Source organism: Panthera uncia, chromosome D2 (genome assembly GCF_023721935.1).
Source record: "Panthera uncia isolate 11264 chromosome D2, Puncia_PCG_1.0, whole genome shotgun sequence".
NCBI lineage: Eukaryota > Metazoa > Chordata > Mammalia > Carnivora > Felidae > Panthera > Panthera uncia.
The window spans coordinates 75,324,067-75,347,501 of NC_064818.1; the positions used below are offsets into that span (position 1 = coordinate 75,324,067).

General features: G+C 41.0%; 1 protein-coding gene across 6 annotated transcripts in view; it reads right to left on the minus strand.

The window, feature by feature from the left end:
- The window catches only part of ATE1 (arginyltransferase 1), a 157,245-nt gene that overhangs the window by 32,633 nt on the left and 101,177 nt on the right, over positions 1–23,435 (minus strand). For all 6 annotated transcript variants that reach the window (XM_049645871.1, XM_049645870.1, XM_049645869.1 and 3 more), the window contains one exon: positions 7,894–8,014. In XM_049645871.1, coding sequence (XP_049501828.1) covers positions 7,894–8,014 — 121 coding nt within the window. The remainder of the gene's footprint in view (positions 1–7,893; positions 8,015–23,435) is intronic.

Here is a 23,435-nt window from a genome sequence, read left to right on the forward strand (position 1 = left end):
GAAGGGTCCACCGGCCTGCCCTGCTTCCTTGCAGATGCAGCGGCCCGCTCTCCATTTGCACAGGTACAAAGGACAGGGCAGAGACACCAACACCCCGTGAGCTAATCAACAGCCAGTGGAGAACGAAAGCCAGGTGAGCACATACGTCTTCCTTTGGTCCCTCAGGCAGTCGATTCTGAAATAGGTTTCTCAAGGGACTGACGTCCGGTCGCTAAAGTGCCGGACCGCACCGTGCGCACACACACTTCCGTTATCTTCTCCTCCTCCCTTCGCTAGTTCACCCGCACCAGCCCCCACTCCTGCTCCCATCAACGCAAGCCCGCACGTCAGGATCTGCTTCTGGAAGGAAACCCGGCCGAGAGTCGCTTCGGCATCAGAATTTTTCCTCTTGCTTTTTTATTTTGGTAGCAGTTAGCGGAGCAGGTGGCTTTACTTCTTTCCCGATTGTCAACAGGTCCTTCCTAATTTCCGACAAATTTCATCTTGTTATCAGTGAACACGCTACAGAAGCATGAACAAGTCAAGTCTCCCATAAATGATACCTATTTCAAATGAATGGCAGCTAGGAAAACACATTTCTTACAGGAATAGGAATTCTACCCCAGTTTCCGTATTTGTATTAAAAACATTTTGCTGGCATCACATAAAAGAACACTCCTAAAATAAACAGACCTTCTCATACCTTCATGTTATAGCTTGCTTATCTTCCTGCAGAGAGAATGAATATTAACGGACACAAGAGAGAATCTGAACAGTTTCAAAATACCTTGCAGACAAACGCAGTGACTTCATTCTTATATTGGAGCTGGGTGTGCATGATCTAAGAAACCTTCGGACTGTGGCTTGTCTTTGTCTCAGCTCCTCCAGTAGCCAGCAGACACTGCACTGAACAGCAAATGATGCAGGCTCCAAAATAGAGCATCAAACCCCCTTCCAGAATTTTTTCCCACTAAGCTAATGATTCACGTTCTGTTACAATGGAGCCACAAGTTAAACCAGGAACACTCACTGATAATTCACAAGTGTTCAATGAATGGCACGACTTAGGGTTGATGACAAGCTTGATGGCATCGAAGGACAGGATCTTCTGCCCCTTCTTTACTATTTCATCTTTAATCGTTATTCCATCAGGTGTCCGAGATCGCTGAATTTATGGGCAGAGTTTAATCTAAATTCTCTGTTTTTATCCTTGCCTTCCAACATCAAAGTTTTTAAATTTTTAAAATGTGTTTAAGACCAGAATGCATTGAAATCATTAATGCTTACAGAACGTCACTGCTTTTTGAGTAGTAAAACATTTTTACTTTCATTACGATAAAGTATCCCTGTGAAGTAGTTACAGGTCTTCTCAAAATTTTCTGAAGTCCATGGGAGAGGGTATTAAAAGAACTCTGTTGTTGTCATATATCCATGACAGTAATCTTGTTTTTATCAAAAAGCAGGTGGAACTGATGCCTTCTAACTCTGACACATAGGTGTGCACCCCACTTATAATATATTTAATGCCTACAAGCGAGATGCCACAAAGCTCCCTAACAAATAAAAACAAGTCTCTTAGGTACTCCATGGCTTTGCCCAGTACTGCGGTGCACAGACTGAACCACATTTCCTCTACGTCATTAAGATTCACATTTTCACACATTCTGGTATTTCTGAAACCCAGATGCATCTTACAACTGACAGAGTCATAGTCTAACTGGCAACATTTTTTCTTTCTTAGCGGTACGTAAGATAGAGGACTTAAAACGGACGGCGTCTTCCATTCAACGGCGTATCATCGTTCAGCCAGCACTTAAGCGGCTGTGGGCTTTATTTTTATTCTCTAAGTGACATTTTGGACAACCTCTTCGTTACATTCAAAAATGTCAGTTTCTTTATTCAAACGAACAAAGCACTACTTACTCTAAGACGCCACACATTAAAGCCAGGCAGAACTAGCATTTTTTTTTAGACACGGTCTGAAGTGTATTGGTAGTTTCCGGCCTACTGGAATGATTTCAAAATGGATTAATTAATGATTTCAAAATCATAGGATTAATTCAATTTTAAAAACTGGGTGACCGTAAAAGGAATTGTTTATTTTTAAAAATTGATCTGTTCCATAAGAAAAGACAACAGGATCAGGGAAATCTTTCTTTAACAGCTAAACGGAAACCTCAAGTCTGCTTTTCAAAGTTTTTCAGAGCTATTTCAGTCTGCCTCTGGCCAGGGCTCCAGCCAGCTTCGGTCACTGGCTTACTGCTCGCGCGTGCTTTACTGAGCAAAGACTGCCCGGTAAAAATTTGCAAAGCAGTAGTTTTAAAATTTCTCTTGTGCGAGACTGGCTGTAAAACACTGAAAAAATGCACACGGTCTTTGCAACTGTTGGAAGTTTACCTTAAAAGTCCGTCTCAGGTTTTCTGGTAGAAAGCGCACACACTAAAATGTTACAATCCTTCAGTGTTATGCACAAATATCGTAGGAAAGGCCTCTCTCCTTGCTCCTCTCTGTCCTCATTAGAAGACCGTGTCACAAGGGGGGAAACCTCGTTTCTCACTTTTAAGCCAGCAGTCGTGTTAGTGCTACACTAACATCTGGATTAGAAAGGGTACCTCTGAGAAACGGGTAAGCGGGAAAAGAGAGGAACGCTAGAACGAAGAAGCATTTTTCAGCAGAGAGTAAACTGAAAACTTACAAGGCTTTAACTTTCTACGTTTCTACGTTTGATGTTTTCCACGTCAAAAATACGTTCTCCAGGTTCACCAAATCCAAACAAGCCAAATTTCCGAGAACATTTTGTCTCGACGCCGGCCTTCGGCCGCTCCTGTCTCCGCCCAGCTACGTCCCGGCACCACCGCCTTCACCGGCAACAAAGAACTTATGTTTACTAAGCGTCCAGCAATCGAACATCATTCACTCTGCGACTTCAAGCGGGAAGTCATCCTCAGACCCAGCTTCACTGCACACCTCTGGTAACTAAGAAAGACACCGTCCACTTAATTGTAACTTCTCACCGCAGCGCATTTTTAGGAACCCTCGGAAGTTCCGGTTTATCTTTTTGTCATTCTGCGTTACTTCCTAGTGACCAAGGCGACACTGTGGCTGAGGGTACACCCTTTGGAGGGACCGTGAACACAGTATTCAGGAAGCGAGACCGGGCTTGGAGACACCAGGCAAGCGAATACAGTCAGAATTCTTTCTGAACCTGATCATCCCACACGCGGTCAGAGTGGGACTTGCTTTCTCGATGGGCATTTACGACAGAAACCACGACACTATAGAAAAAGTGCCAGGGAACCATGCCAGCAAGAAAGAAGAAGGCAGTAAAGAGAAGAGACAAATGAAAGCATCAAGTAACACAGATTGGAGTCTTGGAAGTTCAGGGTTGAGCTCCTTACACTTAGATTTTCATTAACTGGCTGCAAAAGGTAAATGTCTTAGAAATCCTCTAACTAGGGGAAATACAGCAAGCACTAAGACAAAATCAGGTGCTGTCCTTTTTACGGCAAACTTAAATTCAATATTCTGACACCATGACTTAGACAAATTAGGAAATTTCTTGCAATCATTTTCAAGTATGTATAGAAAAGAGGGAGTGAAATCTAGACTAATCTGTGGTAAAATGTCTATGCTGCTGTAATTATCAGTAGAGACAGAAATAAAGATCATTCTACTTAGCTTCTTTGAAATAAATGCTAAAAATAAGTACTAATAAAAATGCAAGAGCAATATCTGAATTAAAATTATTTTAGGGGCGCCTGGGTGGCTCAGTTGGTTAAGCGGCCGACTTCGGCTCAGGTCACGATCTCACAGTTCGTGAGTTCAAGCCCCGCGTCAGGCTCTGTGCTGACAGCTCAGAGCCTGGAGCCTGTTTCGGATTCTGTGTCTCCCTCTCTCTGACCTTCCCCCGTTTATGCTCTGTCTCTCTCTGTCTCAAAAATAAACGTTAAAAAAAAAAAATTAAAATTATTTTAAATCTCTGGTTAAAAAACAAGCATCCAGTGATATTTTCGCAGTAAATAATATCTGAGGAGGTCAATCACGAAACATTCCATCACGTGCTGAGGATCAACTGGGGTAACGCAGGAGGAACCGGAGATGGTACTTGGGAACCAGCATATGCTCAGTGAGGTTATCCTTTTTTACGAGTCTGGAACCAAAGGGACTTTTTCTAAGTAGGCTCCACGCCCAGTGTGCGGCTTGAACTCCCGACCCCGAGATCAAGAGTCACATGCTCTACCGACTAAGCCAGCGAGACCCCCCCAAAAGGATTCTACTACCAACGATAAATAGTATAACACCTGTACGACATTAAGAGTCAAATCAAACCATAATTTATCATGGTCCTCAAACCAGCTCCAAAACATCCGCTTTGCTTCCAATGCCTCTTATGAAGTATCGGTGGCAGACACTGCCTGTCACCTAAGTAGTGGCATTTGTCAGCTGAAGCCCCAAATCAGTGGCCCAGTAGGTTTTGCCTTACTAAAAGGAAGAAGAGACACAGAGTACTCAGAAAAAAACAACACAAGTGTGAAGGATGATTCCTGCTCTGTTGTTTAACCAAGGTATGCAGAGAAAAAAGATCCGGATGAGAGCATAAAAATACTGACAGTGATTACTGCTGTAGAGAGAGATCGATGGGCCGTTCCAATATTTCTTCCTGGCATGGTTTTATGCATTTGGATAAATCTTCTACTACTGTTCCCAGTAAACATTTTTTAAAGATAATTCAAACAAAAGAGGCAACATGTAACTATAATGCAGGATTTTTGAATTCTACACATATCCAACTATCAATTTAATAAGCAACCTGACAGATTTTTTACTTAAGAATGGTTTGAGAAACTTCTAAATTCCTTTCTTTGGAGTAGGCAGAGTTCCTGAATTCAAAAACAAAAGACCTATTTATGAACCAAGGGACGTCTTTAGAATTTTCCAAGTTGCTCCCTTTTGTCGGCCCCTCCCCCCCGCCATACATGAAAGCAGTAACTACAACAGGTTTTTACCCTTATGCACACTTCCTAGTTAAGCAAATAACCATATAACCCCAAACCTCCAAAATGCGGGAGGTAGGGGAGTAGGGGGTGGAGGGCAGGGAGGAGTAGGATTTCCAGAGGCTTACATCAATTCAGGAGAGAGGGAAATGCAATTTTTCTTACAAGTGGCTCCTGATACGCCTTGTAGCCGAACTGTTTTTACAGAGACCTGTGGCGATCAGCTGTGCCTTCTGCAGAGTAATGTAACTACTGAACAGCTGGGAGGAGAAACAGATTTAGTGGAAAAAAGCACCATGCCGACTAACAACGGTGTCCATATTAAACTCTGTATTTTGTCTGAGTCGGAGTTTGGGTCACGTAAAAGTAAAACAGACCCAAGAGAAGAGAACGGTTTCTCACAGATTGCCATTTAAATCTCAAATGACCATGTTTCACAGCATGCTCAATACCTTTCAGCATGTAACTGCATTTTAATTTCCTAAAACCACAGGACGTAAGTCTGATTTCAAATAGTGTCTGGACTGTGATATTCAATACTGATAAAACTGTACGGTGTTCTCTTGCAAGTTCCAAAGACTCAGCATACGGAAAAGGATCTTCCTTTTCTTTGAAGAAGAAAACTTAGTCCTCTGACTTTTGTAAATGGATTCTAAACAATGAATATGTTAAGACCTAGAGCTTATGCCGTAAGAACTGGAATGTAACAGATTACAGGAGAAAAGCATGTCGTGCACACTCTTCACTCACCATGGTGTAGTCCCGTCGAAATGAGACTTCAAATTTTCTTTGCCATGAAATGCTCCTCAGTGCTAACTTCAGAAAATGAATTTGAAGTCTATTAACACGAATAAATCTTTACTTGAATGTTCAGTGCATGGAAATTACTCAGTTACCTTTTCAGCTTTCTACAACAGACAGAGCCTGTGATTGTCTTAATCTCCAAATACTATATAAGAGAAGCAACCTTTAAAATAGATCCAGGAAAGAAAAAGGGGACAGTGAAACTGCATCTTAAGTTTGGGAGTCAGAAACCAATTCGTGATCATTTTTATTTAGTTGGAAGGAACTTATCCGCTTTTGTATGTGAACGTGAAATAATGCAGTAGGACGGTTAGCTGTTCTCACCAGAAGGAAATGACTCTGAGCTGCCCTTGAGAAAAGCTAAAAAGGAAAAAACAATTTTTTCTGAAGGGACAGCAGGTAAGTATTTGCTTTCCTCTGAACTACCACTGCCTTTCGCTTTGAGCCTGACTCAAACGCTGACAAATTCAGTACGGCTGTCTGTAAGCAACGCGTCTGTCTGATCAGTCAGGTGTAATTCTACTTAAAATGAAATAATGAAATGCTGACAATCGGAGGTGCAGAACTATAAAGCCCTGGTTGTTCTACGAACCCTAAATGTCTAGGAAGCCTGGGGTGACCTCGGGGTGTCTGGTGTAGGAGTCAGGTGGGTCCCTACGGCCACTTGTTCATCAGATTCTAAGGTATCATCATGTGTAAGAAGTGCCCACTCTTGATTGCATAACAGCTTTTCAAGGAGATGCCAAAATACAATGAAACATGAACCAATTTTCCTTTTTTGGAAATAAAAAACCTCATTTGTGGCGGGGGGGGGGTGGTAAAGAACGCACATCCTAGAACAGAAGAAATTCCTGCATTTCTTTGCTTGTCCCTTTGTCTTCCTATTTGATCTTTCCATTTACTCCCTGCCCCTCCCCCGGCCTTTCCGTTTCCCTTTTCTGATTTTTCTCCAAGCTTAGACCACGGGTGACTAGACAGAAAATGTGACTGTTAACTGTGCACCGGGCGCCTCCTCTGGCAGACGTCAGTGAGGCACAGGGGGAACACCCAGGAACTCCAGTCTGAGGAAAACACACATGGGGAGTCGATGCCCACCACGAGCACAACTCGCGCCTGATGGACGAAGCCGCGGGGGAACGCAGGGAGGGTGAGAAAGGCTGCTGAAAACTGAGCGAGATCTAGACAAAAGGGAGGTGACTAGAACTGCGTTATTTTTCTGGAGACAGGAATCAGAGCAAATAAAGGAAATGCAGATGAAAGCTCGTGGCACAGTCTACGGGACATCGCGTGCTCATTTGCCCAGCCATCGCCAACCCAGCAAGACGAGGGGGCTATCCTCAGTGTGCCTGTCTTACTCTAATCTTCATGACAGCTCAGCAAGGTAGGTTCTATTATTATCTTAATTCTGAAGGTCGGGAATCTGAGGCCTGGAAGATCACGAAATTGCCCAAGGGCACACAATTTACAGGCTGCTGATGGAGCCAGGACCCACCTGCAGGGAGTCTGACCCCAGGCTGTATGTGCAAGTGTCTGTGCCTACCACCAGTGCACAGACTATCCAAATGGGGAGGACCAAGAGATAAGACATGGCTAGGGCTGGACTGCGTGCGCAGGAGGTGGAAGAAGGGACGGGAGAGGAGAAGCACCAAAGATGTAAGAAAAAGTCAACAAAGTATTGTCAACAACAACAAAAGTACTGTCACAAAACCCATCCCAGCCTGTTGGCCTTCGGGAAACCATTCCCCGGCCTTGTTCAGTCGAACTGGTCAGTATTTCTATCTTCTTTACCTAAACTAAACAGTCTAGGGAAGAATTTTTATGCACTGTGACAGCTGTAGCAGAAATGGAAGGTGGTACCAACGCTCAAAGTAGAAGGAGACGGGTTAGTAAGGAGCAGAAGCACATGAGGTTTCTGCATTTATTTCCAGAAGCGAGAGTGTTGTGTGTGTGCACATGTGGTATCTCCCGGTCTTACACACACATGCGCGCGCACACACACCATACACATTCTACAATAGATGAAAAGCTACCTGGACCCTATTAAGAGCCAAAGCCACACACAAGGAACCCAAAAACAATGCCAAGGATTTCTGGCAGAGCTCTGCTCCAAACGTACCTGCTTCTGGGTCCTGGTTGAAACGGCAGTACTTTGAGTTCTCAAGTGAAGGCAGGCACTGTTCGATGGGCACCCAAACATACGTCTCAGGACACAACAAATCAGAAGGTCTATACTGACCCTAAAGAGAAGTGAAGGAACAAGAACACAGGCTTTACAAACACAGTAACTTCCTGGTTACAAGGCTCCAGAGTTCCAGGAAAGGTTTTAATCACAAATTTAAACAAAGTCAACCAGAAACAGCTTTACTGTAAATACTAGCTGTCTCTAGTAACTGCTTTCCTATCTCAAGAATGCACATTTGATTCAAAAGCTCTCTAAAAGCAATGCATCACTATTTGTGATGCCTGTATTGATGTGGAAGATTCGAGTTTCTACTTCCTTTTGGAAGAAATATTTAATATAGGATTCTTGCTGAGCTGACTGCAAAGAATACCCAGTTTCAAAATCAAAGTGAACTGTCTTTTCATATATGAAAGCATAATTTATATATGGAGTGAACTCATTTTCAAAAATGAAATTTTAGAAGTTTTTAATTTGTAGATTTAGTTGATAGCACTCATTCCATTCCAATGTACTAAAAACTACTGCTTTGTCAAGAAACTTTCATGAACAATCTAAACTGATATATGTAAAGTTTAAAAAACATTACAGAAATTTTAGAGAAACGTCTATAATTCTCTAGCTTCTTCAAAAATGCCATTTTGCAAGAATGTTTTATATATTTATAACCCAATTATGTACCCCAAGTCTAAAACAAAGACTACACACGAGATGTTGAAGAAAAAAAAATCATTTGCCCACAGGTACAAATTATGTGAAATCATTTAGTGAAAAATTTCAGGAGTACCAAAGTTAGTTAAAAATTCCAAAAATCTCTTCTCTAAAATTGCAAACTTCAAAACTCATTATAGAGGTTAAAATCCAGTGCGGTGTCTCCCAATTCTGTTTGGTACAACAGAACGCTTACCCGTGTTATGTAATCTTTTATTTCCTAACCTACTCCATTTTGGTTTTTTTAATGATGCTCCTGAGCCATAAAAAATGCTTTTATGAACGGCAAATGGGTCACAATTTCAGAGTTTGAAAAACACTATCGAATGCCAAACGCTCTACAAAGAATACCGCTGTTATGGGCTCCACACTGTCACATACCTTTATGACAGACCGGCGCTCTGTAACCGGCCCGCCACGTGGTCACTGTATGAAGCCCCACTCAGACGTACAAGAAACACCACACCCCCCAGTATTCGAAGCAGTCAGAAGTCCGCAAGCTAATGGGGGAGACCGTACAGAGAGAGTGTGTGCAAACTAGTTTCTTCTTGAGAAGCCGGGAGAGAGTTCAAGAAGGATATGGAGTTTTATTGCGGATTTAACAGACTGACTGGAGTTAAGTCCAGGGCAGGATGAAAAGGAATGAGAACAATCTAGAAGAAGGGAACAGTAAAAACAGAGACGCAGAGTTGCAAGATCACCCTGAGGAACAGGAAATAGCGGGGCATTGCAGAAATGGAGAGGTAGGTTGGGACCAGATTCTGTGAAGCCTCAGAATTCAAGTTTTGAACTCTATTCTGGATGAAATGGGAATGCTTGCTGGACAGGAGGAAGACCAGAACTCAGGTCTGTGACCCTGCTTTTTCCAGACTGTTCACTGCCCTGCTGATGCCTCACCGCCCTGGCACGGGCAACGTCATCCATAGGGGCAGCTCTCCAGGTGGTGCATATATTCGTCCAACATGAAAATTCACAACACAGGATTATTTGAGATGAATGAATAATTAGCAGGTGCAATAAAGCCCAATATTCAATGATACCTATCTTGTTAAAAGCAAGATTCATTCAGAAAGTGTTTTCTTGGTGGAAAGCAGCAGCATGATATGACAATGTCCTTATTAACAAATCTGAAAAACCAGCAGTCTAAAAGCACTGGGTCTAAACCTTTTTTATTTTCCTTTTGGGTCATAGACCATTTTGAAAGCCTGATGAGGAGGAAAAAGCTAAGTTTAAAAAGCTAAGCATAGTTCTACAGAAAAAGAAAAAAGGAGTAAATTTTCTTCACCTTGCAGTATACAAAGATTTCTTAGTGCACAAAAAGCATAAACCATTAAAAACAACAACAGGGGCGCTGGGTGGCTCGGTCGGTTAAGCGTCTGACTTCGGCTCAGGTCATGATCTCACGGTCCGTGAGTTCGAGCCCCGCGTTGGGCTCTGTGCTGACAGCTCAGAGCCTGGAGCCTGTTTCAGATTCTGTGTCTCCCTCTCTCTCTGCTCCTCCCCTGTTCATGCTCTGTCTCTCTCTGTCTCAAAAATAAATAAACGTTAAAAAAAATTTTTTTAATAAAAACAACAACAACACTAATGAGCTGGACTTCATGACCATTATATACTGCATTAAAAAATTAAGAAAATAAATAGGGAGCAGGGCGCCTGGGTGGCTCAGTCAGTTCAGCGTCTGACTTTGGCTCACGTCATGATCTCACGGTTGGTGAGTTCATGCCCCGCGTCGGGCTCTGTGCTGACAGCTCGGGGCCTGGAGCCTGCTTCGGATTCTGTGTCTCCCCCCGTCTCTTCCCCTCCCTTGCTCACACTCTCTCAAAAATAAACATTAAAAAAAAAAAGAAGAAATAGGCAAGCGAAAGACTAAGAAAATATTAACAAAACATATATTAGAAAACATAGTTGTATCTAAAACGTATCAAAAATTTAACAACTCAAGAATAAAAAAATCATTTTTAAAAAGGCACCAAATATATATGAATATAAATGAATGTTTAGTAAGTACCTGAAAACATATTCAGTATCAGTTACCAGAAATGCCATTAAAACCATAATAACATACCACTGCATAACCACCAGAATGGCTAAAATTAAGCCATTAATTTTAGTATATGTGCTGCCGAAGCGAGCACTAAGCCATTAATTTTAAACTGAATAACAAGTTTTGGCAAGGATCTGGACTATGTAGAACTTGGATATTGTTGGTTTAAAACGGTAGAACCATTTGGGAAAATACATTCTTGGACATGTATCATCTGTGAATATGTCCAGGATAAATTCCTTGAATTGGAATTGATGGCTGTAAGGGTTTTTATGTTTTATTAGCCCAAAACTATTTTCCACTGAAGTTGTGCCATTTTACATTTCCATCAGCAACATATGTACACAGTGCTAACTTCCTCAAATCCTTACCAACACAGCCTATAATCAAAACTTTCAATCTCTGCCAATCTGAGAAATGGCATTTCATTGTGGTTTGAATTTGCATTACATAGCATTCCATAAGTTGAAAGGATTTGCATTTCCTTTTCCATAAAGTTGGCCCCCTCTGTTGTTAGATTTCTGGTTTTGTTATTTGAAAAACTCTTTATATATTAAAGAAATTCACCCTTGGTTTGCAAAATATGTTGTACTTCCCTAGCTTATCTATCTTTTGACTCTGTATGGTATTTTCTTTCACCATGTGGAAATCTGATAAGTGGTCAAACATATCATTTGTTAAAACAGTGTCTAAGTTTTGCAATATAATTTTAAAAAGTCACTGTCACTCAAATATTATAAAAACATTTACATGTTCTTTTCAGTGCTTTTATGGTTTCATAATTTTACATTCACATGTATGCTCCATCTGGAATTTATTTTGGTGTAAGGTATAAGAAAAGGATCTAACCTAATTTCTTTCAGATGTTTACCAAGTGGCCTCAACATCATTTTAGAACCGTTGTTTCCCCCGCTGATTTAAACGCCTTTTTGATAACTTACTAAATTTCCATATATATTTAGATCTCTTTCAGCACTTCCTATTTATTTAGACACTATCTGTCTATTCATGTACCAATGCCACACAGTTTTAACTATTAAAGCTTGATATTGTATTTTAATCTCTAGTAGATCTAACCATCCCCCTACGACTGCTCTTCACATGTGCAGAATTTCCCGGCTCTTCTTGTGTAATTTTTCTAAAATTCTGTATTTAGGGGGCAGGGCGCCCGACTGGCTCAGTCAGTAGAGCGTGTGACCCTTGATCTCAGGGTTTTGAGTTCAAGCCCCACGTCGGGTACCGTAGAGATTACTTAAAAGACAGAATCTTAAAAAATAAATAAAATAAAATAAAATTCTGTACTTAGTACAAAAATATTACCAATATGAACAAGGAAACAGGAATAAAAATGTTATGGTGTATCTTGTCTGTTGTGATGGAGGGACACAGAAGCAGAGAACCCCAAGAATGTCTAGTAAAAAAACAGATGCAGATTCATCCACAGACACCTGAACCCAATGTCTGCCTTTAACGATGACAGTGACATTCAAAAACAGTCACTGACCACGAAACGAATCCTCACTGTGCGGCAGACGCTGGGTGGCTGGGAGCAGAATGGTGAACAAACGAGTGCCTCTAGGTAACTCACCATCTCCCGGTAGCGACAGACCAGGACAAAGATGAAGCGCACGCCAGGTTATAGCAAGTAGGATTGAGTGCAGGGGGTCAGGGTTTCTAAAATGTCACGTTCTTTTCAGGCAATACTTGCTCACAACAGCGGGTCGGACAGTTTCTTTTTAACTCTTTAAATACTTCATTTATCTCGCTGAAGAGTCACAAATGAATACATTTTGACTTCTGCTCATCATCCGAAATCAAGTGTTTAGATTAGGTGAAGACATCATTTTTCTCCAAAGCGTAGGCTTATCTCAGGGCTTTGCGGCAGCTATTCTCCTGAGCCACCAAAGAATACAAAGAGTTTTATGAAATAAACCACTTTGAAACATTACGCTTTCTAACATTTCTAACATTAGCTGGTTGAGAGTGAGGCGAGGGAAGTACTTAAAGCTCCACTGAAAGTCACCGTCACACAAATGAGAAACGCAAGGGCCTGGAATCTGCCCTGCCTTTGCAGCTAGTGTGAGAAAATGAGAAATGTCTGTGTTAAGAATGTAATTACTTAAGGATTTGGACATACTTTCCTGTAGTCAGAAGAAAAAATATTTAATCAGCCCCTAAGTACGTTCATTCATACTGGAACAATGAGGCGAAAGCAGATTAATCCTCTCCTAGGGTGCAGACTCTTTGCAAAGAAAAAGAAATCAGAGTTACCATAGATTTCTCAAGTACTCGAAATTCTGAAAACGTAATTGGTCTGACAGGGCTTATCTCACAATTTTTCTGAGCGTTCCTGCAATCTGATGTACAATTTCAGAAGAGGAGCCCCAGAATCACCACGCCCCATCTCACAACCGCCCCGTCTCACGACCACCCCATCATCTCACGACCACCCCATCTCACGACCACCATCTGACAAGGACAGGGCCCCAGGGGCCGGCAAAGGCACCGATTCCAGGAGGGGAGGCTCCAGATGACGCACTTCAAGAAGCCTGGGCAACGTAAAAGCTATCTTCTAAGAAGCCCAAATTTAGAGGAGGGAAGGCCTAGTCCTCATTATTAATTACACATTTCTGGGAGGGACAACCACTCCGGTCAAAGTCCTCAAAGGGAAGCAAGTTCGGTGACCTCTGACCTACAGCTTCACCAACAGAAATCACTTCTGCAGCTGGTTATAAACCATTTTAGGGCAGACAACAAAAAGGAACACGAAACAAACTGAGGGCCTCTACATTTTGAGTTATCACAGAAGAGTGAATGTTTTGCTTGGAGTGCTCAGCAATAATCAATGTTCCATTCCATGACTGTATTCAATGATTTCATTTCATTTAAAGAAAACCACTTAGACTATTGGTAAAACCCAAACTATGCTTATACAACCCCACTAAAAGAAGAGAAAAAATTAGGATATGGTCATAATATTTCAGTCAACTTTACTAGGCTGTCATAGATTGAAATTCAAGGAAATTCCAAAGTTAAAGCTAAAACGGGGGTGGGAGTGGGGGTGGTAAATACATTTCCTGTTCTATTTCTATTAAAAATAACTGCTTCTTTTGGAATAAGAGGCATTCAATTTTGGGTTTTGGTCAATAGAACAAACAGGTATTCTTTTCACTTGCATGCTTTAGACCATAATTTGAAGAACATTATCATATTGATCTAATTTTCTAGCCTGTAGATGACTCACAAAATAAACTGTATGGAGACTATCTTAGTGTAGCAAAATGTATTAAACAAAAGTCGACCTAAGAATTACATTCATTTTGCTAACCAGAGGTTAAAAACATCTTGCTATCATTTCTTACCAAGTAAGAGTCACACAGGTATGTAAAGTGCATATAAAAAGGGTGTCTGGAATAATCTGATTTCACAATTGTTAACAATTTCAGCAAGGATACTTTAAAACAGACGAACATCCTTTACTTCTAATGAAAACACAGCCAAGAACACTAAGACTTTCCCTTAAGGTATAACTAGTTAAAAACATGGATCTTTTTTTTTTTTTTAAAGAAATGTTTGTTTGTTTGTTTGTTTGTTTATTTATTTATTTAGAGAGCAAGCACATGTGTGCAAGAGCTGGGGAGAGGCAGAGAGAAAGAGAGTCCGAAGCAGGCTCTGCGATGTCAGTGCAGAGCCCAATGTGGGACTCAAATTCACAAAATGCGAGATCATGACCTGAGCTGAAATCAAGAGTCGGGTGCTTAACTGACTGAGCCACCCAGGTGCCCCTAAAAACCTGGATCTTCATTTTTTTTTAATGTTTACTTATTTTTGAGACCGAGAGAGAGGGAGACACAGAATCCACAGCAGGCTCCAGGCTGTCAGCACAGAGACCGATGTGGGGCTCAAACTCATCAACCACAAGATCATGACCTGAGCCAAAGTTGGACGCTCAACCAACTGAGCCACCCAGGCGCTCCCAAAACCTGGATCTTTAAACGTAAAATCTACATTAGGCAGATGGAGAAAAAAAAAAAAAAAAAAAAAAAACGGTTCTAGCCAGCGCTGGCAATCGACCACTTTTTGTAATTTTTTTTTGAGATGCAATGCACATACCATAAAATTCACCTTTTTAAGGTGTACAGTTCATTGTGCTTCGCGTATTTTGCAAGGTTGTGCAATCAACACCACTACCTGATCCCATAACGTTTTTATCATTCTTTAAAAAAAAAAAAAGCTCTCTACCCATTAGCAGTCCCTTCTCCCTCACTAAGGCCCTGGCAACCATTAACTCTACTGACAATCCATTTTAAAATGGGGAGTATTTGTTCACGCTGCCACACTTCTGTTAGAGGCAGAGCAAAACCCAAAGCCACAGCACTGCCTACGAGGCCCTAAGTGATGTGACCCATGTTACCCTTCCGGCTTGTCTTCTACGACTTTTTCCTTCCTTCGTCATTCCACTCTGGCTGCACTGGCTTCCTGGTTGCTCCCACCTCAGGCTTCTGGCTGTTTTCTCTGCTGGTCTTACAGATATTCCCAAGACTGTCATCCACTTTAAGTTTTTGCTCCAGTGCCACCTTCTCAATGAAGCCCACCTCTCCCTCCTATTTTCTTCCGTAGGACTTACCGCCTTTTAACACTCTTCCTCCTACTTACTTATTAGATCCATAGGAAACTCCTTGCAGGGTCAGGAGTTTTAGTCTGATTTTTTCACTGACGTATCCCCAAACCTACTCATCAGCTGACTGCTGGCTGGATGAATGCAGGACACTCGGCCCGGAGGCCTTTTCTACTTCCTTCTCGGAACACAGACGTCACTTTGAATACGCCCTTCTTACACATAGGAATCGACCAGTGTCTGCTCAACTTGTATTTATGAGGCAGCTTCACTGCATTTTTACTGTACAGAAACAGTTCCCAACCTTTAGGAGTTCTGTGAATTACCACTGGATACTAAAAAGTACATGATCACGACAGGATCTAGAAGAGTCACTGAAATCTAAACGGCGGTTGTCATACTTGAGAACGTCAGAAACTTCTAGTTCGCGTCAATTTAGCTTTTTCCCCCTCAGAGCTGAAAATATTCCTTTCCTTATTTTACTGGTATACACTGTCTTTTTTTAAAAAATGCATAGCTTGTTAAGTTTCATCTTAGGAAAAAGGAGGGGGAGACATGACCTGAGAAAAGACCTCCTCGTCTGTGCCGAGTTCAGCAGTGTCACTCTGGTGACGACAAGAGCATGAACAATGTCGGGGCGCCTGGGTGGCTCAGTCGGTTGAGCGTCCGACTTCAGCTCAGGTCATGATCTCACAGCTCGTGAGTTCGAGCCCCGCGTCGGGCCTTGTGCTGACAGCCTGGAGCCTGCTTCAGATTCTGTGTCTCCCTCTCTCTCTGCCCCTAACCCGTTCGCATTCTGTCTCTGTCTCTCTCAAAAATAAAAATAAACATTAAAAAAAAATTTTTTTAAAGAACATGAACAACAAGCTCCCCCAGCGTTTAAGCACAGCCTCCGTAATGACTCTGCACATCCCAGGAGCTAAATCTCCGAATAAATGACAAAGGTAATGAAAACAGATGCTGTTTCTACTGTGCAGATGAAACAGGAAGGTCCTGTAATGGTAGCAATGAACTCAGACCTAGACTCCTGATCCCCTTTCTCTTTCTATACCTAAATGCTAAGATATTCGCAATTGTTAAAAAGTATTTTCTCTCTTTTCATATTTACTTTTGAGAGAGACAGAGCATGAGTGGGGAAGGGGCAGGGAGCAAGGGAGACACAGAATCCAAAGCAGGCTCCAGGCTCTGAGCTGTCAGCACAGAGCCTGACATGGGATGGGGCTCGAATTCATGAACCATGAGATCATGACCCGAGTCGAGGTCGGAGGCTTAACCGACTGAGCCACCCAGGCGCCCCAAAAGTATTTTCAAAATAACTTCCCAAAACCTTAAAATCACAACTGAGTCCAACATGAACAGGACTCTGCTTGTCATCAAGGGTGGAAAGATGGAATGAGCCTCGCGAGGCACTCATGATCAGCTGGGGAAAAGGGAGGCATGGGATCCCGTGACTTGTGTAGCCAGGGGCAAATGCAGGGTGGTAGGTACAAGGTGCCATGGAAGGACAAAGAGCTGCGATGTGGCTGTGATACCTGGCACAGCAACAAGGACTATAAACAAGCTGCAGGTCAAACACAAGGCGGAGACAACCAGCTTTCTTGGGAGACTCCTCAGAAGAGGTCCCTTCTGTAGCATGTCCAAGTCTGAGTGGTACCATGTTTGGAAAAAAAGTCAGGCACTTACCAAAAGCAAAAACAGACCCAAGACCCACATGGCTGTCTCCTTCCTGAGCCCCCAAATACATGTCCGTCAAAATTTCACCAAATAGGAAATGTGATGGGAAACCGTTTCGGTTCCACAGATTAGTAGTATGTGGTCCTGTGTCTGTGGCTTGTGGATGCTTCAAAAATCAATGTCTCTTCAGCTTTACACTCAAAATGTTAGGTTAGTTATAAAGATCAATTCCATCTTTTCTCTGAACGAATGCCAGTTTCCATAAATTCAAATTTATTGCCAGCGTATATCTTTCTTAATATGGAATGACATATTCGAAGTAACTTTCAAGCTCATGTATGGATCCTAATGTAACTTAGTATTATCTAGAGAAATATTATGAAATTGACAGCTTCAAAATAACATTCCGGTTTATCTTATCACACCTTAGATTCCTACAGAAGGACTTCTTACAATTCAATGTACAACTGATCAAAAATAAAAGCTTATTACTAACCACCCCTTTTAAATAAATGTGGGGTATTAAAAGGTATACTCTTTGATTATAGCAAATCCAGAAATACATTATTTTCTTTTAAAGGGCTCCAACATCTTTTAGAAGCCTTTTCACTTCACCTTTATAAGACGACATATATGAACCTCTATGCATTCGGGACTACACGTTTGCAAATCTGACATGTAAGAATTCTCTTTGAATGTTACATTGTCTTTGTACGAATTTAAACAACATGCAAACGAGAAATTATTTCTTTAATTAAAGTTAAAGGAATTGAGACTGTTATTTTTCTCAGAAAAAAAAAATCAGAGAAAAGTAAAGAAATGCTTTCATATGATATTCACCCAAGTTAGCATTCTTGGCTTTTAATTGGAAACATCTGGGGATGGGCTTGGCAGATTGCAATAAAATTGAAGTTACCAATTCACACCCTGCCATTTTGAGGGTATTTTGTTTTTACAGTTTTCAAATTAAAACCAAACGGACTTTCCTTTGAACTCTGGTCCTGAAGCAAAGATCTTTATGAGATTTCACTCTCAAAAATACTTTATAAATATTTTGAAAAATACGAAGGATTTTGCAAGTATTTGAGGAGAGGATAAACCAGCAGAGTTTATTTTAAAAGTTCAACTTAAATTAAAATGTAAGAACACTAAAAAGGCAGTATTACTTACACACACACACACACACACACACACACACACACACAGTAAACCCTAGTAGCACTGAACAAAGAAGAAGTAAGTTACCAGACATTTAAGTCTTTTTATCAGGTAAAGGTGATATCAGTATCCTATGTTTCTACAATAAACCTATTTATTTTACTAAAACCAATTGCTTAAAGAGAAGCTCTAACACTACATAAACAAAAATAGCTCAAAATAATCCATTAGAGTGGGCTGTACCTACACAGAAAACGAGTAAGAACAAGGGCTTATTAAATCCAGTCTTTTCCCTGAAAGACAACACCAATGCAATCCCATCCACAAAGCACTACAGCAGACCCCTTGCTCCCTGATTTCATTACATAAACAGAGATTGACTTTATCAGTCCCCAAGAGAGTGCTTGAGAAGTAACTCTAGCTGCTCTGTTTTCAGAAACTGTGTTTGGATTGTGCCACGCTCAGTTGGCGAGGTGAGCGGAGACCAGTGAAGACAAAGGGCCTAAACATCTGAATCCATTTGTGTTCCCTGAGTTCTGAGAGCCAACAGATGTACTCCATGTGCTGCTGGGCTAAGCTTTGAAAATTTAAAAATACATATTTTTCCCACTGACAAACAGAAAGTGATGGTATTCTGTGTTTCTTTAATTAAAATCCAAGAGTTTGCAAAGGCTCCAGGACTTACTTTAAAGCTTCCTTAAGACTGGGCTATTTGTTTTACTATTAGTGAATAATAGAGAATAAAGATTCTAATTCAGTTTTAATCACAATCTTTGCTTTTATTTTGGAAACCCTGGGTTAATCTTTTTTCTTCTAGAAAATACAAAGAAGGCTTGTGAAGAAAAGATTCAGGGAGTCAACTTACAGCCCAAATTTAATTTCAAACTGAAGGGTCATAAGTTGAAAAGGATGAAGAAAAAAAGAGAATGAAAGACGAAGACAGAGAAAATAATATAAGAGAAAACGAAAAGGTGAAATCCAAAGCTGCTTTAATTTCTGTTAAAGATCAAATATTCATGTGAATATCGTGTATGTGTGTGTATATTAAATTTGGCCTTCACCATACTAGGAAGAACAATCAGGATAGACGTTTGCTTTGTCGGGTTTCAGGCTGTTGCGTGAGAAGCGGCACGGAGAGTCACTGGTTCTGTCCCTACCGTAGGCGGAGATGTCCTTACCTGGACCACAGCGAGAGGGACTGATTTCAAGTTCTCCTGCTCTGAATCCATCCTCCTACTGCCAACAGAGAGAACTGACTGTATAAATGCCCCATTTAAAGCCCCTTACTGGCGCTCCAATATGTATAGCAAAGTAGGATAATCCTTTTTAAGGTAAAAAAAAAAAAAAACAAAAAAGTCACAGGCCTTTATAAGATAGTATTGTAATTTTAGTTAAAGCAGATGAGAAATAACATAAGATAAAAAGCCACTACAAATTCATGAATGCTTTTAAATGAGTATGGATTTTACCAATGACAACAGGTCCTAAATGTGTTTGCACAAGGACAGTACTACACTCACGGGTGTATCAATCTACACCCACAACATGTATACGGACGCACAGACTTCTCGCTCCCTGGTTTAGCGACATCACGCACCCTGAGTGAATGGCACAAGATGTGCTTTCAGCCTGCTTGCTTATCTGGGCACACTCACCGCAGGGTACTCACATCTAGGCACCAGGAGGACTACTCACTTGGGTCTAAATGCCTCCAGTGGCTAAGTGCTGTCTACTCTTTCTCTGCCAAGCTCTCCTCGGACTCTGCTTCACCTCACCACCAACTGCTCTCACCCCCGGACAGAATCATCCCACACGCTCTCTTTCCTGCAAGTCAACGGGTTATTATTAAATGCCTACCATCTGCCAGGCTCTAAGGTAAGGTCTTGGGCATGCCATGGTGAATAACAACACTCACGAGTTTCAGTTCTCAGGGAACTCCTAGTCTACAAAGGGAGAGGACTTTAAGAAAATAATCACACAGAAACATATCATTACAAAGTGTGGCAAACACTGTGAAGAAAAAGCACTCAGAGAGTACAACAGGGAGACCTAATTTAGACCGGGAGTGTCAGGGCTGGTGTCTTTAGCGGGTATCTGAGTTTGTACAGAAGTTTTTTCTAGAACTTAATACGAAGCTACTGGAGTGGTCTGTTTACGTGCTGTTTCTCTTACTTCTGCAACCTCCCACCTCCCTTCCCCAACCTCAACTTGGGAGTTTCTGGAGAGCTGGGAGTACATCATTTCTTTGCATTCCTTGTGCCTAGGCAGAATTCCTTATATGGACTGAGTTCTCAATAAATACATATTGAATATGTATTAAATTAAACTGAATGTGTCAAATTGTGTTTCTTAAAATAGGCAATCAGATCATTTTAAAACTAGAAGGGCTGTAGACCTCCCGAGTCAGTATCCAGTTTCACTTTAATATTTAAAAAGGGAAGGGGGACAGAGAAGTTAAGTGACTTAAGGCCAATGACTGGTAAAGGCAAGATCATAAGCTCAATCTTAATATTCTTTTTTCTGTTAAAATTCCCAAGGTACAGCCAGACAGAAGTATGAACACCTACGGTGTGTCAGCAAAGTCCTATGTTCCTGTTTATGAAGATTTGCCTAATCAGAATCATTTAGAATCTGGACCCATTAGAAACATACAACCAGCAGTATTTTTCCAACATTCTTTAAGTTGATATGCCTTGAGTCAAACAAATGCTAACAGCAATTCACCACAAATACACAGCTTTAATAACGTCAGTAAGCTGTATCTGACTGATCGTGTCTCTAACTGAAGCTATTACTTTTTTCCAGTAAACATTTTTCAATGCCTGAAAACCTTAATCGTAAAAGTCTGTTTAATTACACCCCTGAGGGAAATAAGAAGTTAGCTATAACCTCATATTTATCCCCAGGGTGTGATCTTTGGTAATCATTCCTTTTTTTCTGCCTGATGGAAAATTCATCACAAATGACTTAAACGCCTCAAGTCTGAGGATAACCTTTCCCCTCCCCGCTGTAGCGGTAGGAGGGCGGGTAGAATTTACATCCTGTCCCCTTGGATGTCATCAGTATTCTGTGTGTCTGTGTAAGGAAGTACTTGGTAGAAGGTCAATGTGACAGCTGAAGTGCCCACACTTCAGCAAGCTCAGAACATATCTGGTAGGTTACTTCCTCCTGTTCTACATGATCAGTTATAGAATTATGATGAACACAACGACTTTTAACTTAGTATTTGACGGGGTGAGCAAATCAAGTCCAGTCATAGAACTGTAGATAAGTTATTGTGAATGATTTCTTATGTCACAAACACCCAATAATCTTGGGTGCCAACTTGCGAACCCTCATGTCTGCATTTCTTCTAAGACATCCAGCCTAAAATATCACACTGGTCCAAACTCAACCATGTCACTAGAATAAAATTTAGAGTTATACAGCTCCCCAAGATCACAGCAATCATTAATGTCCTTATAAATGCTACAATTTTATCCATTATTTTGCCCATGACAAAACCATCTATGCACCAAATACAAAAAAATCTTTATGACGTATTAAGAATTTTTCACATTTTCATGTAGGGTCTGAAAGTGTTATTTAGAACTCAATTTTATTTTATTGTTATTTTTTAAATTTCTTTTGATGTTTATTCACTTTTGAGAGAGAGGAAGAGACAGAGCACGAGTGGGGGAGGGGCAGAGAGAAGGGGAAACACAGAATCCGAAGCAAGCTCCAGGCTCCGAGCTCCGAGCTATCAGCACGGAGCCCGATGTGGAGTTCAAAACCACGAACTGTGAGATCATGACCTGAGCCGAAGTTGGACACTTAACCGACTGAGCCACCCAGGCACCCCTAGAATTCAATTTTAAAATATATGTATATAAAAGCAAAGTGTTCAATGGTTAAACCATTAAAAAAAGCTCCCCTACTTTCACTTCATACAAGAAATACATTATCCTAAAAATTTTTTTAAATTTTTTTTATGTTTTTATTTTATTTTTGAGAGAGAGAGAGAAACAGAGTGTGAGTGAGGGAGGGGCAGAGAGAGAGGGAGACACAGAATCTGAAGCAGGCTCCAGGCTCCAAGCTGTCAGCACAGAGCCTGACGTGGGGCTCGAACTCACAAACTGCGAGATCATGACCTGAGCTGAAGTCAGATGCTCAACCGACTGAGCCACCCAGACGCCCCCATCCTAAAATTTTTAAGGAGCCAATCATCACCTCTCTACCCAATAACAGTTTGGTGTAATCGAAACAGTATAATCATCTTGTCAGTTTACCATGTCAGAACTCTCTGGGAACAGAATAAAAATTAAAGCCGAAATCCACAATTTCCAGATGTGGGAAAGTATTATTTTGACAAGTTACTATTCGACAGAGCCTGGGATTATGATATTGGTATGGTTTTGAGCCTGAAAGTGTGAAGCACTGAGGATTGTTTAGAAGCTGTCAATCCACAGGCAGGCTGTAGGCTTCTGGGGACGCAGCCTCTGGGTAATACAACGTGGACCACAGCACACACTCCAGCAATGATTCTTCTGTATCGGTACGAGCTCACAGGGATAGAGATACTTAAGGTGTTTCAATCCACTACAGTTATCCTTTCTGATGTTCAAACTGGCCATAGTTTGGCCAGTGAGAGTCAATTTCAGTTGGCCCCTGAGAGCTTCGGATATAATTCTAGTTGCTAATGATGTCTATGCCCGCTGATTTCATTTCATCCTCATAGAGACTGTTTATTCAAGTTTTCACTATCCTCTGACATCACTGTGTATTTCTGGGCTATAGATTCGACAATCTATCACTAAATGAATTAAGCTTCCATCCAATTATTTAACCGTAGTTTTGGGGAACAGTATAGTCTCTAAGCTTCCTTCCCATAATAACAGCACGAGGCACTTACAAGATGAATGCAAAGAATCACATAAGACAGAATTAAACGTCATCTTTCCAAAGCACTTTTAGTAAAATATCTACCCTTAACTGAAAGGCATATTTAAGAAATGTCTAAAAACTAAATCAAATGCATTAGGAAAAAGGAAATTAATTATATTTTCAGATCAAATTTGGGTAAAAGAACTAAATAAAGAAATGTTTTTTCTTTGTATAACTTGAAGTCACCAGTTTTTAGTAAAAATTATGTCTGCGTGTATAACTAAATAAATAATGTTGGTATTAGTAAAAATCATGACAATAAGCTAATCTTTACTGAGTGGTGACTATGGGCTGGGCACTACACCAAGCACTACACATACTGCCTCATTAATCCTTACAATCATCCTATAA